This window comes from Salmo salar, chromosome 13, assembly GCF_965601325.2.
Source record: "Salmo salar chromosome 13, fSalSal1, whole genome shotgun sequence".
NCBI classification, from domain to species: Eukaryota; Metazoa; Chordata; class Actinopteri; order Salmoniformes; family Salmonidae; genus Salmo; species Salmo salar.
Window position 1 is genome coordinate 115,752,029 of NC_138303.1, and position 15,934 is coordinate 115,767,962.

The 15,934-nt window shown below is 51.9% G+C and overlaps 1 protein-coding gene across 5 annotated transcripts in view; it reads left to right on the plus strand.

The window, feature by feature from the left end:
- The window catches only part of katnal2 (katanin p60 subunit A-like 2), a 28,793-nt gene extending 13,863 nt beyond the window's left edge, over positions 1-14,930 (plus strand). For 4 of the 5 annotated variants that reach the window (XM_082960616.1, XM_082960618.1, XM_082960617.1 and 1 more), the window contains 8 exons: positions 175-273; positions 3,316-3,379; positions 4,732-4,850; positions 4,932-5,023; positions 8,841-8,951; positions 10,858-11,020; positions 12,156-12,258; positions 13,064-14,930. In XM_082960616.1, the coding sequence (XP_082816742.1) occupies positions 175-273; positions 3,316-3,379; positions 4,732-4,850; positions 4,932-5,023; positions 8,841-8,951; positions 10,858-11,020; positions 12,156-12,258; positions 13,064-13,203 (891 nt within the window). In that variant the 3' untranslated portion in view covers positions 13,204-14,930. The remainder of the gene's footprint in view (positions 1-174; positions 274-3,315; positions 3,380-4,731; positions 4,851-4,931; positions 5,024-8,840; positions 8,952-10,857; positions 11,021-12,155; positions 12,259-13,063) is intronic. The other variant, XM_082960620.1, reaches the window with a different exon arrangement.
- The last annotated feature ends 1,004 nt before the right edge of the window (positions 14,931-15,934 follow it).

Here is a 15,934-nt window from a genome sequence, read left to right on the forward strand (position 1 = left end):
GTCCTTTTTATTTATTTTGGGAAGTCGTTGAAGACCTTTTAATCTGTAATACTCAGGTGAAACACTAGAGGACTGAACAGCTGCTTTTGTTGTGTGAATTTTATGCCACCATTGTATGAAATGTGTGTGTTTATTAATGAAGGTCTGAGCTCCATCCCTCTCCTCTGTCTAAAGGACATCTATGTACAGGACCCCGCTGTGCGCTGGGATGACATTATAGGCCTGCAGGCCGCCAAGCGATTAGTCAAAGAGGCTGTCGTCTACCCTATTAAGGTACCGGCCGTGAGCACCATGCTTTCTCTGCTGCTGTACCACTTCCATTCTATTTCTGAATATGTCTCCACTAAAAGCAGTAGGAAACCAGGTGCTGTTATTTGTGAAAGTGACATTAAATCTATACTTGAATACCACCCAATAAGGGTCTAACAGACGGGCCTTTAATGTCCTATCACAGCCTAATGATGACACTGATACACATTACTCTGTATGTTTCTTTACCCTCCCTGTGCCTGCTGAGGCCCAATCCTGTGTATGTTACTTTACCCTCCCTGTGCCTGCTGAGGCCCAATCCTCTGTATGTTACTTTACCCTCCCTGTGTCCGCTGAGGCCCAATCCTGTGTATGTTACTTTACCCTCCCTGTGCCCGCTGAGGCCCAATCCTCTGTATGTTACTTTACCCTCCCTGTGTCCGCTGAGGCCCAATCCTGTGTATGTTACTTTACCCTCCCTGTGCCCGCTGAGGCCCAATCCTGTGTATGTTACTTTACCCTCCCTGTATCCGCTGAGGCCCAATCCTGTGTATGTTACTTTACCCTCCCTGTGCCCGCTGAGGCCCAATCCTGTGTATGTTACTTTACCCTCCCTGTGCCTGCTGAGGCCCAATCCTGTGTATGTTACTTTACCCTCCCTGTGCCCGCTGAGGCCCAATCCTGTGTATGTTACTTTACCCTCCCTGTGTCTGCTGAGGCCCAATCCTGTGTATGTTACTTTACCCTCCCTGTGTCCGCTGAGGCCCACTCCTGTGTATGTTACTTTACCCTCCCTGTGCCCGCTGAGGCCCAATCCTCTGTATGTTACTTTACCCTCCCTGTGTCCGCTGAGGCCCAATCCTCTGTATGTTACTTTACCCTCCCTGTGTCCGCTGAGGCCCAATCCTCTGTATGTTACTTTACCCTCCCTGTGCCTGCTGAGGCCCAATCCTCTGTATGTTACTTTACCCTCCCTGTGTCCGCTGAGGCCCACTCCTGTGTATGTTACTTTACCCTCCCTGTGCCCGCTGAGGCCCAATCCTGTGTATGTTACTTTACCCTCCCTGTGCCCGCTGAGGCCCAATCCTGTGTATGTTACTTTACCCTCCCTGTGCCCGCTGAGGCCCAATCCTGTGTATGTTACTTTACCCTCCCTGTATCCGCTGAGGCCCAATCCTGGTTCTTCAAATGCTACTGTTACTTACACCTGCTTTTGTGTTTAAAAAAAATATCTCTTTATCTAGAAGGAATAGATTTGACTCTTCCTCACTATTTAAACATTGCTACTTTATTTATTTTTTTGTCAAACTGTGTAAATGGTAAACTTCTGTCCATCAATGGTTCATCTTACGGTACGGCCCATCTTACAGTACGGCCCATCTCACGGTACGGCCCATCTTACGGTACGGCCCATCTCACGGTACGGCCCATCTTACGGTACGGCCCATCTCACGGTACGGCCCATCTTACGGTACGGCCCATCTCACGGTAAGGCCCATCTCACGGTAAGGCCCATCTCACGGTACGGCCCACCTCACGGTACGGCCCATCTCACAGTACGGCCCATCTCACGGTAAGGCCCATCTCACGGTACGGCCCATCTTACGGTACGGCCCATCTCACGGTACGGCCCACCTCACGGTACGGCCCATCTTACGGTACGGCCCATCTCACGGTAAGGCCCATCTCACGGTACGGCCCACCTCACGGTACGGCCCATCTTACGGTACGGCCCATCTTACGGTACGGCCCATCTCACGGTACGGCCCATCTTACGGTACGGCCCATCTCACGGTACGGCCCATCTCACGGTACGGCCCACCTCACGGTACGGCCCATCTTACGGTACGGCCCATCTTACGGTACGGCCCATCTCACGGTACGGCCCATCTCACGGTACGGCCCACCTCACGGTACGGCCCATCTCACGGTACGGCCCATCTCACTGTACGGCCCACCTCACGGTACGGCCCACCTTACGGTACGGCCCACCTTACGGTACGGCCCATCTCACGGTACGGCCCATCTCACGGTACGGCCCACCTCACGGTACGGCCCACCTCACGGTACGGCCCATCTCACGGTACGGCCCATCTCACGGTACGGCCCATCTCACGGTACGGCCCATCTCACGGTACGGCCCACCTCACGGTACGGCCCACCTCACGGTACGGCCCATCTCACGGTACGGCCCATCTCACGGTACGGCCCACCTCACGGTACGGCCCATCTCACGGTACGGCCCATCTCGGTACGGCCCATCTCACGGTACGGCCCATCTCACGGTACGGCCCATCTCACGGTACGGCCCATCTCACGGTACGGCCCACCTCACGGTACGGCCCACCTCACGGTACGGCCCACCTCACGGTACGGCCCATCTCACGGTACGGCCCATCTCACGGTACGGCCCATCTCACGGTACGGCCCATCTCACGGTACGGCCCATCTCACGGTACGGCCCACCTCACGGTACGGCCCACCTCACGGTACGGCCCATCTCACGGTACGGCCCATCTCACGGTACGGCCCATCTCACGGTACGGCCCACCTCACGGTACGGCCCACCTCACGGTACGGCCCACCTCACGGTACGGCCCACCTCACGGTACGGCCCACCTCACGGTACGGCCCATCTCACGGTACGGCCCATCTCACGGTACGGCCCACCTCACGGTACGGCCCATCTCACGGTACGGCCCATCTCGGTACGGCCCATCTCACGGTACGGCCCATCTCACGGTACGGCCCATCTCACGGTACGGCCCACCTCACGGTACGGCCCACCTCACGGTACGGCCCACCTCACGGTACGGCCCACCTCACGGTACGGCCCACCTCACGGTACGGCCCATCTCACGGTACGGCCCATCTCACGGTACGGCCCACCTCACGGTACGGCCCACCTCACGGTACGGCCCACCTCACGGTACGGCCCATCTCACGGTACGGCCCATCTCACGGTACGGCCCATCTCACGGTACGGCCCATCTCGGTACGGTTGCTGCTCGACATTGTAATTTGATCTGACTCTATAGAACTAATATTCCTTCATTCTGTCCTCAGTATCCACAGCTTTTCACTGGCATCCTGTCTCCATGGAAAGGTCTGCTGTTATACGGACCTCCAGGTACACCACACACACACACACACACACACACACACACACACACACACACACACACACACACACCTCACACACACACACACACACACACCTACACACACACACACACACCACACACACCTACACACACACACCACACACACACCTACACACACACACACACCACACACACACACACACACACCTCACACACACACACCCCTACACACACACCCCTCACACACACACCTACACACACACCCCTCCCCCTACACACACACCTACACACACACCACACACACCCCTACACACACACCACACACACCCCTCACACACACCACACACACACACACACACCCCTCCACACACACCCCTCACACACACACACCTACACACACCCCTACACACACACACCACACACACCCCACACACACACACACTCCTCACACACACACCCTCACACACACACACACACCCACACACACACACACCCCTACACACACACACACACACACACACACACACCTACACACACACACCTACACACGCACACTCACCTACACATGCACACACACACCTACAGACACTCCTACACACACCTTCCTACACACACACACACACACCCCTACACACACACACACCTACACACACACACCTACACACGCACACTCACCTACACATGCACACACACACCTACACACACACCTACACACACACACACACACACACCACACTCACACACACACACCCCTACACACACACCTACACACACACACCTACACACACACACCTACACACACACACCTACACACACACACACACACACACCTACACACACACCCCTACACACAAACCTACACACACACACACACACACACACCTACACACACACTCCTACACACACACCTAACACACACACACACACCCCTACACACACACACACACACACACACACACACACCCCCTACACACACACACCTACACACACCTACACACACACACACACACACACACACACACACACACACACACACACACACACACCCACACACACCCCTACACACACACACACACACACCCCTACACACACACACACCTACACACACACACCCTACACACGCACACTCACCTACACATGCACACACACACCTACAGACACTCCTACACACACCTTCCTACACACACACACACACACACCTACACTCTTACACACACACACACACACACTCACCTACACATGCACACACACACACACACACACCTACACACACCCCTACACACACACACACACACACACCTACACTCCTACACACACACACACACACACACACTACTACACACTCCTACACACACACACTCCTAACCTCTCCTCTCAGGTACAGGTAAGACCCTGCTGGCCAAGGCTGTAGCCACAGAGTGTAACACCACCTTCTTCAACATCTCAGCCTCCAGCATCGTCAGCAAGTGGAGAGGAGACTCTGAGAAGCTGGTCAGGGTACGTGTCTGTCTGATGCCCCTGTATGAACGGTAGAGACTGTGATGTTTATTAGTTGACATAATGCACTCCTCTCTCCAGGTGTTGTTTGAGCTGGCTCGCTACCACGCCCCTTCCACCATTTTCCTGGATGAACTGGAGTCAGTTATGAGCCAACGAGGGACTGGAGGAGGGTGAGTTACGGGGAGAGAGGGGAGGGTGAGTTACGGGGAGAGAGGGGAGGGTGAGTTACGGGGAGAGAGGGGAGGGTGAGTTACGGGGAGAGAGGGGAGGGTGAGTTACAGAGAGAGAGGGGAGGGTGAGTTACAGAGAGAGAGGGGAGGGTGAGTTACGGGAAGAGAGGGGAGGGTGAGTTACGGGGAGAGAGGGGAGGGTGAGTTACGGGGAGAGAGGGGAGGGTGAGTTAGAGAGAGAGAGGGGAGGGTGAGTTAGAGAGAGAGGGGAGGGTGAGTTAGAGAGAGAGGGGAGGGTGAGTTAGAGAGAGAGGGGAGGGTGAGTTACGGGGAGAGAGGGGAGGGTGAGTTACGGGGAGAGAGGGGAGGGTGAGTTACAGAGAGAGGGGAGGGTGAGTTAGAGAGAGAGGGGAGGGTGAGTTACAGAGAGAGAGGGGAGGGTGAGTTAGAGAGAGAGAGGGGAGGGTGAGTTACAGAGAGAGGGGAGGGTGAGTTAGAGAGAGAGGGGAGGGTGAGTTAGAGAGAGAGGGGAGGGTGAGTTAGAGAGAGAGGGGAGGGTGAGTTAGAGAGAGAGGGGAGGGTGAGTTAGAGAGAGAGGGGAGGGTGAGTTACGGGGAGAGAGGGGAGGGTGAGTTACAGAGAGAGGGGAGGGTGAGTTACAGAGAGAGGGGAGGGTGAGTTAGAGAGAGAGGGGAGGGTGAGTTAGAGAGAGAGGGGAGGGTGAGTTACAGAGAGAGAGGGGAGGGTGAGTTACAGAGAGAGAGGGGAGGGTGAGTTACAGAGAGAGAGGGGAGGGTGAGTTACAGAGAGAGGGGAGGGTGAGTTAGAGAGAGAGGGGAGGGTGAGTTAGAGAGAGAGGGGAGGGTGAGTTAGAGAGAGAGAGGGGAGGGTGAGTTAGAGAGAGAGAGGGGAGGGTGAGTTACGGGGAGAGAGGGGAGGGTGAGTTACAGAGAGAGGGGAGGGTGAGTTAGAGAGAGAGAGGGGAGGGTGAGTTAGAGAGAGAGGGGAGGGTGAGTTACAGAGAGAGAGGGGAGGGTGAGTTAGAGAGAGAGAGGGGAGGGTGAGTTACAGAGAGAGGGGAGGGTGAGTTAGAGAGAGAGGGGAGGGTGAGTTAGAGAGAGAGGGGAGGGTGAGTTAGAGAGAGAGGGGAGGGTGAGTTACGGGGAGAGAGGGGAGGGTGAGTTACGGGGAGAGGGGAGGGTGAGTTAGAGAGAGAGGGGAGGGTGAGTTAGAGAGAGGGGAGGGTGAGTTACAGAGAGAGGGGAGGGTGAGTTACAGAGAGAGGGGAGGGTGAGTTAGAGAGAGAGAGGGGAGGGTGAGTTAGAGAGAGAGAGGGGAGGGTGAGTTAGAGAGAGAGAGGGGAGGGTGAGTTAGAGAGAGAGGGGAGGGTGAGTTACAGAGAGAGAGGGGAGGGTGAGTTAGAGAGAGAGAGGGGAGGGTGAGTTAGAGAGAGAGAGGGGAGGGTGAGTTAGAGAGAGAGAGAGGGGAGGGTGAGTTAGAGAGAGAGAGGGGAGGGTGAGTTAGAGAGAGAGAGGGGAGGGTGAGTTAGAGAGAGAGAGGGGAGGGTGAGTTAGAGAGAGAGGGGAGGGTGAGTTAGAGAGAGAGAGGGGAGGGTGAGTTAGAGAGAGAGAGGGGAGGGTGAGTTAGAGAGAGAGAGGGGAGGGTGAGTTAGAGAGAGAGAGGGGAGGGTGAGTTAGAGAGAGAGAGGGGAGGGTGAGTTAGAGAGAGAGGGGAGGGTGAGTTACAGAGAGAGAGGGGAGGGTGAGTTACAGAGAGAGAGGGGAGGGTGAGTTACAGAGAGAGAGGGGAGGGTGAGTTACAGAGAGAGAGGGGAGGGTGAGTTACAGAGAGAGAGGGGAGGGTGAGTTACAGAGAGAGAGGGGAGGGTGAGTTACAGAGAGAGAGGGGAGGGTGAGTTACAGAGAGAGAGGGGAGGGTGAGTTACAGAGAGAGAGGGGAGGGTGAGTTACAGAGAGAGAGGGGAGGGTGAGTTAGAGAGAGAGAGGGGAGGGTGAGTTAGAGAGAGAGAGGGGAGGGTGAGTTAGAGAGAGAGAGGGGAGGGTGAGTTAGAGAGAGAGAGGGGAGGGTGAGTTAGAGAGAGAGAGGGGAGGGTGAGTTAGAGAGAGAGAGGGGAGGGTGAGTTAGAGAGAGAGAGAGGAGGGTGAGTTAGAGAGAGAGAGAGGAGGGTGAGTTACAGAGAGAGAGGAGGGTGAGTTACAGAGAGAGGGGAGGGTGAGTTACAGAGAGAGAGGGGAGGGTGAGTTACAGAGAGAGAGGGGAGGGTGAGTTAGAGAGAGAGGGGAGGGTGAGTTAGAGAGAGAGGGGAGGGTGAGTTAGAGAGAGAGGGGAGGGTGAGTTACAGAGAGAGAGAGAGGGGAGGGTGAGTTACAGAGAGAGAGAGGGGAGGGTGAGTTACAGAGAGAGAGAGAGGGGAGGGTGAGTTACAGAGAGAGAGAGAGGGGAGGGTGAGTTACAGAGAGAGAGAGAGGGGAGGGTGAGTTACAGAGAGAGAGAGAGGGGAGGGTGAGTTAGAGAGAGAGAGAGGGGAGGGTGAGTTAGAGAGAGAGAGAGGGGAGGGTGAGTTAGAGAGAGAGAGAGGGGAGGGTGAGTTAGAGAGAGAGGGGAGGGTGAGTTAGAGAGAGAGAGGGGAGGGTGAGTTAGAGAGAGAGAGAGAGAGAGGGGAGGGTGAGTTAGAGAGAGAGAGAGGAGGAGGGTGAGTTAGAGAGAGAGAGGGGAGGGTGAGTTAGAGAGAGAGAGAGAGAGGAGGGTGAGTTAGAGAGAGAGAGGGGAGGGTGAGTTAGAGAGAGAGGGGAGGGTGAGTTAGAGAGAGAGGGGAGGGTGAGTTACAGAGAGAGAGGGGAGGGTGAGTTAGAGAGAGAGAGAGGGGAGGGTGAGTTAGAGAGAGAGAGGGGAGGGTGAGTTAGAGAGAGAGAGGGGAGGGTGAGTTAGAGAGAGAGAGGGGAGGGTGAGTTACAGAGAGAGGGGAGGGTGAGTTAGAGAGAGAGAGGGGAGGGTGAGTTACAGAGAGAGGGGAGGGTGAGTTAGAGAGAGGGGAGGGTGAGTTACAGAGAGAGGGGAGGGTGAGTTAGAGAGAGAGGGGAGGGTGAGTTACAGAGAGAGAGGGGAGGGTGAGTTACAGAGAGAGGGGAGGGTGAGTTAGAGAGAGGGGAGGGTGAGTTACAGAGAGAGGGGAGGGTGAGTTACAGAGAGAGGGGAGGGTGAGTTACAGAGAGAGAGAGGAGGGTGAGTTACAGAGAGAGAGAGGGGAGGGTGAGTTACAGAGAGAGAGGGGAGGGTGAGTTAGAGAGAGAGAGGGGAGGGTGAGTTAGAGAGAGAGAGGGGAGGGTGAGTTACAGAGAGAGAGGGGAGGGTGAGTTACAGAGAGAGAGGAGGGTGAGTTACAGAGAGAGAGGGGAGGGTGAGTTACAGAGAGAGAGGGGAGGGTGAGTTACAGAGAGAGAGGGGAGGGTGAGTTACAGAGAGAGAGGGGAGGGTGAGTTACAGAGAGAGAGGGGAGGGTGAGTTAATGCAGCTCTCTGTGTTACTAATGCAGTTCTCTGTGTTACTAATGCAGTTCTCTGTGTTACTAATGCAGTTCTCTGTGTTACTAATGCAGTTCTCTGTGTTACTAATGCAGCTCTCTGTGTTACTAATGCAGCTCTCTGTGTTACTAATGCAGTTCTCTGTGTTACTAATGCAGTTCTCTGTGTTACTAATGCAGTTCTCTGTGTTACTAATGCAGTTCTCTGTGTTACTAATGCAGTTCTCTGTGTTACTAATGCAGCTCTCTGTTCTCTGTGTTGCTGTCCTGGTCCAGAGGAGAGCACGAGGGCAGCAGAAGGATGAAGACGGAGCTTTTGGTCCAGATGGATGGACTGGCCCGATCTGATGATCTGGTGTTTGTCCTGGCAGCATCTAACCTACCCTGGTCAGTCTAACCCTAACCTACCCTGGTCAGTCTAACCCTAACCTACCCTGGTCAGTCTAACCCTAACCTACCCTGGTCAGTCTAACCCTAACCTACCCTGGTCAGTCTAACCCTAACCTACCCTGGTCAGTCTAACCCTAACCTACCCTGGTCAGTCTAACCCTAACCTACCCTGGTCAGTCTAACCCTAACCTACCCTGGTCAGTCTAACCCTAACCTACCCTGGTCAGTCTAACCCTAACCTACCCTGGTCAGTCTAACCCTAACCTACCCTGGTCAGTCTAACCCTAACCTACCCTGGTCAGTCTAACCCTAACCTACCCTGGTCAGTCTAACCCTAACCTACCCTGGTCAGTCTAACCCTAACCTACCCTGGTCAGTCTAACCCTAACCTACCCTGGTAAGACCTGGCGTTTGTCCTGGCAGCCTCTAACCTGCCCTGGTAGGTCCTGGTGTTTGTCCTGGCAGCCTCTAACCTGCCCTGGTAGGACCTGGTGTTTGTCCTGGCAGCCTCTAACCTTCCCTGGTAGGTCCTGGTGTTTGTCCTGGCAGCCTCTAACCTGCCCTGGTAGGTCCTGGTGTTTGTCCTGGCAGCCTCTAACCTGCCCTGGTAGGTCCTGGTGTTTGTCCTGGCAGCCTCTAACCTGCCCTGGTAGGTCCTGGTGTTTGTCCTGGCAGCCTCTAACCTGCCCTGGTAGGTCCTGGTGTTTGTCCTGGCAGCCTCTAACCTGCCCTGGTAGGTCCTGGTGTTTGTCCTGGCAGCCTCTAACCTGCCCTGGTAGGTCCTGGTGTTTGTCCTGGCAGCCTCTAACCTGCCCTGGTAGGTCCTGGTGTTTGTCCTGGCAGCCTCTAACCTGCCCTGGTAGGTCCTGGTGTTTGTCCTGGCAGCCTCTAACCTGCCCTGGTAGGTCCTGGTGTTTGTCCTGGCAGCCTCTAACCTGCCCTGGTAGGTCCTGGTGTTTGTCCTGGCAGCCTCTAACCTGCCCTGGTAGGTCCTGGTGTTTGTCCTGGCAGGCTCTAACCTGCCCTGGTAGGACCTGGTGTTTGTCCTGGCAGCCTCTAACCTGCCCTGGTAGGTCCTGGTGTTTGTCCTGGCAGCCTCTAACCTGCCCTGGTAGGTCCTGGTGTTTGTCCTGGCAGCCTCTAACCTGCCCTGGTAGGTCCTGGTGTTTGTCCTGGCAGCCTCTAACCTGCCCTGGTAGGTCCTGGTGTTTGTCCTGGCAGCCTCTAACCTGCCCTGGTAGGACCTGGTGTTTGTCCTGGCAGCCTCTAACCTGCCCTGGTAGGTCCTGGTGTTTGTCCTGGCAGGCTCTAACCTGCCCTGGTAGGTCCTGGTGTTTGTCCTGGCAGCCTCTAACCTGCCCTGGTAGGTCCTGGTGTTTGTCCTGGCAGCCTCTAACCTGCCCTGGTAGGTCCTGGTGTTTGTCCTGGCAGCCTCTAACCTGCCCTGGTAGGTCCTGGTGTTTGTCCTGGCAGCCTCTAACCTGCCCTGGTGAGACCTGGTGTTTGTCCTGGCAGCCTCTAACCTGCCCTGGTAGGTCCTGGTGTTTGTCCTGGCAGCCTCTAACCTGCCCTGGTAGGTCCTGGTGTTTGTCCTGGCAGCCTCTAACCTGCCCTGGTAGGTCCTGGTGTTTGTCCTGGCAGCCTCTAACCTGCCCTGGTGAGACCTGGTGTTTGTCCTGGCAGCCTCTAACCTGCCCTGGTGAGACCTGGTGTTTGTCCTGGCAGCCTCTAACCTGCCCTGGTAGGTCCTGGTGTTTGTCCTGGCAGCCTCTAACCTGCCCTGGTAGGACCTGGTGTTTGTCCTGGCAGCCTCAGGGTTCAACACCTACAGGGTCAGGAGGGTTAGAGGTAGTATGGCATGTGGGCTCGGTAACAGAAGAGGTTTCTCCCTCTGTCTTCTCAGGGAGCTGGATCATGCCATGCTGAGACGTCTGGAGAAAAGGATTCTGGTTGGCCTTCCCTCTGGCCCTGCCCGACAGGCCATGGTCTCTCATTGGCTGCCTCCACTCAGCTGCACTGGAGGGGTGGAGCTACGCACCGAGCTGGCCTATGAGACGCTAGCACAGGTAGGGGAAAGGAACAGGGGGATCTCACATCTGTTGACTATATGATTGACTACTAAAAAGCTGTTCTTGCCATAATATGGACTTGGTCTTTTACCAAACAGGCTTCTTCTGTACACCACCCCTACCTTGTCACAACACAACTGATTGGCTCATTAAGAAGGAAATAAATTCTACAAATTAACTTTTAACAAGGCGCACCTGTTAATTAAAATGCTATAGTAATAGTAGTAATAGATGTTATCTTGTATCATAGTAAGTTAGCTAGTTGTAGTAGTAATAGATGTTGTCTTGTATCATAGTAAGTTAGCTAGTTGTAGTAGTAATAGTAGTAATAGATGTTATCTTGTATCATAGTAAGTTAGCTAGTTGTAGTAGTAATAGTAGTAATAGATGTTGTCTTGTATCATAGTAAGTTAGCTAGTTGTAGTAGTAATAGTAGTAATAGATGTTGTCTTGTATCATAGTAAGTTAGCTAGTTGTAGTAGTAATAGATGTTGTCTTGTATCATAGTAAGTTAGCTAGTTGTAGTAGTAATAGTAGTAATAGATGTTGTCTTGTATCATAGTAAGTTAGCTAGTTGTAGTAGTAATAGTAGTAATAGATGTTGTCTTGTATCATAGTAAGTTAGCTAGTTGTAGTAGTAATAGTAGTAATAGATGTTGTCTTGTATCATAGTAAGTTAGCTAGTTGTAGTAGTAATAGTAGTAATGGTAGTAATAGATGTTGTCTTGTATCATAGTAAGTTAGCTAGTTGTAGTAGTAATAGTAGTAATAGATGTTGTCTTGTATCATAGTAAGTTAGCTAGTTGTAGTAGTAATAGTAGTAATAGATGTTGTCTTGTATCATAGTAAGTTAGCTAGTTGTAGTAGTAATAGTAGTAATAGATGTCTTGTATCATAGTAAGTTAGCTAGTTGTAGTAGTAATAGTAGTAATAGATGTTATCTTGTATCATAGTAAGTTAGCTAGTTGTAGTAGTAATAGTAGTAATAGATGTTGTCTTGTATCATAGTAAGTTAGCTAGTTGTAGTAGTAATAGATGTTATCTTGTATCATAGTAAGTTAGCTAGTTGTAGTAGTAATAGTAGTAATAGATGTTATCTTGATATATTAATACTAATATCTGTATATTCTAGGCGATGGAAGGATACTCTGGGTCTGATATCAGGCTGGTGTGTAAAGAAACAGCCATGAGACCAGTCAGGAAGATATTTGATGCTTTGGAGAGCCACCAGCAGGGTAAGGAAACAGCCATGTGACCAGTCAGGAAGATATTTGATGCTCTGCAGAGCCACCAGCAGGGTAAGGAAACAGCCATGTGACCAGTCAGGAAGATATTTGATGCTCTGCAGAGCCACCAGCAGGGTAAGGAAACAGCCATGTGACCAGTCAGGAAGATATTTGATGCTCTGGAGAGCCACCAGCAGGGTAAGGAAACAGCCATGTGACCAGTCAGGAAGATATTTGATGCTCTGCAGAGCCACCAGCAGGGTAAGGAAACAGCCATGTGACCAGTCAGGAAGATATTTGATGCTCTGCAGAGCCACCAGCAGGGTAAGGAAACAGCCATGTGACCAGTCAGGAAGATATTTGATGCTCTGGAGAGCCACCAGCAGGGTAAGGAAACAGCCATGTGACCAGTCAGGAAGATATTTGATGCTCTGGAGAGCCACCAGCAGGGTAAGGAAACAGCCGTGTGACCAGTCAGGAAGATATTAGATGCTCTAGGGAGCCACCAGCAGGGTAAGGAAACAGCCATGTGACCAGTCAGGAAGATATTTGAGGCTCTGCAGAGCCACCAGCAGGGTTACATTGTCATTTTTACTCAGCTGAAAACTCCGGTTTTGACAATAAAAAATTGAGGATTTCGTTTTTCAGTAGCACTTGGCTGTGTGCAGTAGATTTAGCATGTAGAATCATCTGGAAATGAATATAAAATGATGGCCGTGGTGATAGGACGGCTATCCGTTATTAATACCTCTCCTCCCCTTACAGGGAGCTGCAACATGCCTATCTGTTATTAATACCTCTCCTCCCCTTACAGGGAGCTGCAACATGCCTGTCATTCACCTGGAAACTGTGGCAACAGAGGACTTTCTGGAGGTGATCGCTCACACCAAACCCTCGGCCAGGAACCTTACAGACAAATACACCGCCTGGGAGACCGAGTACGAATCTGTGTGACACACTCAACGTAGCAATATACAGCACCGTCAGAAATATTCAGACCCCTGGACTTTTCCCACATTTTGTTACGTTACAGCCTTAATCTAAAATGTATTAAATAAAATGAAAAAAATCCTCATTTACACCCCTTAATGACAAAGCGAAAACAGTTTCAAAAAAATTAACTGAAATATCTTAATTATGTAAGTCTTCAGACCCTTTGCGATAAGGCTCGAAATTGTGCTCAGGGACATCCTGTTTTCGTTGATCATCCTTGAGATGTTTCTACAACTTGATTGGAGTCCACTTGTGGTAAATTCAATTGATTGGACATGATTTGGAAAGGCACACACCTGTCTATATAAGGTCCCACAGTCGACAGTGCATGTTAGAGCAAAAACCAGGCTCTGAGGTCGAAGGGATTGTCCGTAGAGCTCGGAGACAGGATTTTGTCAAGAAACAGATCTGGGGAAGGGTACCAAAACATGTTCTGCAGCATTGAAGGTCCCCAAGAACACAGTGGCCTCCATCAGTCTTAAATGGAAGAAGTTTGGAACCACCAAGACTCTTCCTAGAGCTGGCCGCCCGGCCAAACTGAGCAATCAGGGGAGAAGGGCCTTGGTCACGGAGGTCACCAAGTACCCGATAGTCACTCTGACAGAGCCCCAGAGTACCTCTGTGGGGATGGGACAACCTTCCAGAGGGACAACCATCTCTGCAGCACTCCACCAATCAGGCCATTATTGTAGTGGCCAGACGGATGCCACTCCTCAGTAAAAGGCACATGACAGCCCGCTTGGAGTTTACCAAAAGGCACCTAGACTCTCAGACCATGAGAAACAAGATTCTCTGGTCTTATGAAACCAAGATTGAACTCTTTAGCCTGAATGCCAAGCGTCAAGTCTGGAGGAAACCTGACACCATCTCTACGGTGAAGCATGGTGGTGGCATGAGGATATGTTTTTCAGTGGCAGGGACTGGGAGACTAGCCAGGGTTGAGGCAAAGATGAACGGAGCAAAGTACAGAGAGATCATTGACGAAAACCTGGTCCAGAGCACTCGGGACCTCAGACAGAACAACGACCCTAATCACACAACCAAGACAATGCAGGAGTGGCTTCAGGACAAGTCTCTGAATGTCCTTGAGTGGCCCAGCCAGAGCCCGGACTTGAACCCGATTGAACATCTCTGGAGAGACCTGAAAATAGCTGTGCAGCGACGCTCCCCATGCAACCTGACAGAGCTTGAGAGGATCTGCCGAGAAGAATGGGAGAAACTCCCCAAATACAGGTGTGCTAAGCTTGTAGCGTCATACCCAAGAAGACTCAAAGCTCTAATTGCTGCCAAAGGTGTTTCAACAAAGTACTGAGTAAAGGGTCAGAATTTCTTTCATCTAAAAAAACAGTTTTTGCTTTGTCATTATTGGGTATTGTGTGTAGATTGATAAGGGATTTTTTTTTAAATTCAATTTTAGAATAAGGCTGTAATGTAACAAAATGTGGAAAAGGTCAAGGGGTCTGAATACTTATCGAATGCACTGTACATATCTGTTGCAATGAGCATCTTAGATTAGCAATACAATGTAATAGGTCAGTGTGTCTGTACATAGGGCTTGTCTGAGACTGAACCTTTGGTTAAAAACGGTTCCTGTAACTTCACTGAAGAAATGGAAGGTTGCTGACCTGTGTTTTATACAGCTGAATGGAGTCTCTATGTTCAATTAAAGACAATATGAGTCATTGGTAGTACTAGTCATGATCACTTTTATAAACATAATTACACACAAGACATTTTTCAGAAACATGCCATTTTAAACACTCTTCACAAGTGCAAAAGTTTGATGCAGTCTTGTTATCCCACTACCTATTCATCAACACGGAAACATAACACTACCTATTCATCACACAGCAACTTAACCCCAGTTAGATGAGGAACACAGCAGCCATAGTTAGATGGAGTGTGAGATGTTAGAGGAGGCGTTACTGTCTGGTGCGGGCCTAAAGGAGGTGTTAGTCTGGTGTGGGACTAGAGGAGGTGTTAGTCTGGTGTGGGACTAGAGGAGGTGTTACAGTCTGGTGCGGGCCTAAAGGAGGTGTTAGTCTGGTGTGGGACTAGAGGAGGTGTTACAGTCTGGTGTGGGACTAGAGGAGGTGTTAGTCTGGTGTGGGACTAGAGGAGGTGTTACAGTCTGGTGTGGGACTAGAGGAGGTGTTACAGTCTGGTGTGGGACTAGAGGAGGTGTTACAGTCTAGTGTGGGACTAGAGGAGGTGTTAGTCTGGTGTGGGACTAGAGGAGGTGTTACAGTCTGGTGTGGGACTAGAGGAGGTGTTACAGTCTGGTGTGGGACTAGAGGAGGTGTTACAGTCTAGTGTGGGACTAGAGGAGGTGTTAGTCTGGTGTGGGACTAGAGGAGGTGTTACAGTCTGGTGTGGGACTAGAGGAGGTGTTAGTCTGGTGTGGGACTAGAGGTGTTACAGTCTGGTGTGGGACTAGAGGAGGTGTTACAGTCTGGTGTGGGACTAGAGGAGGTGTTACAGTCTAGTGTGGGACTAGAGGAGGTGTTAGTCTGGTGCGGGACTAGAGGAGGTGTTACAGTCTGGTGTGGGACTAGAGGAGGTGTTAGTCTGGTGTGGGACTAGAGGAGGTGTTAGTCTGGTGCGGGACTAGAGGAGGTGTTACAGTCTGGTGTGGGACTAGAGGAGGTGTTAGTCTAGTGTGGGACTAGAGGAGGTGTTACAGTCTGGTGTG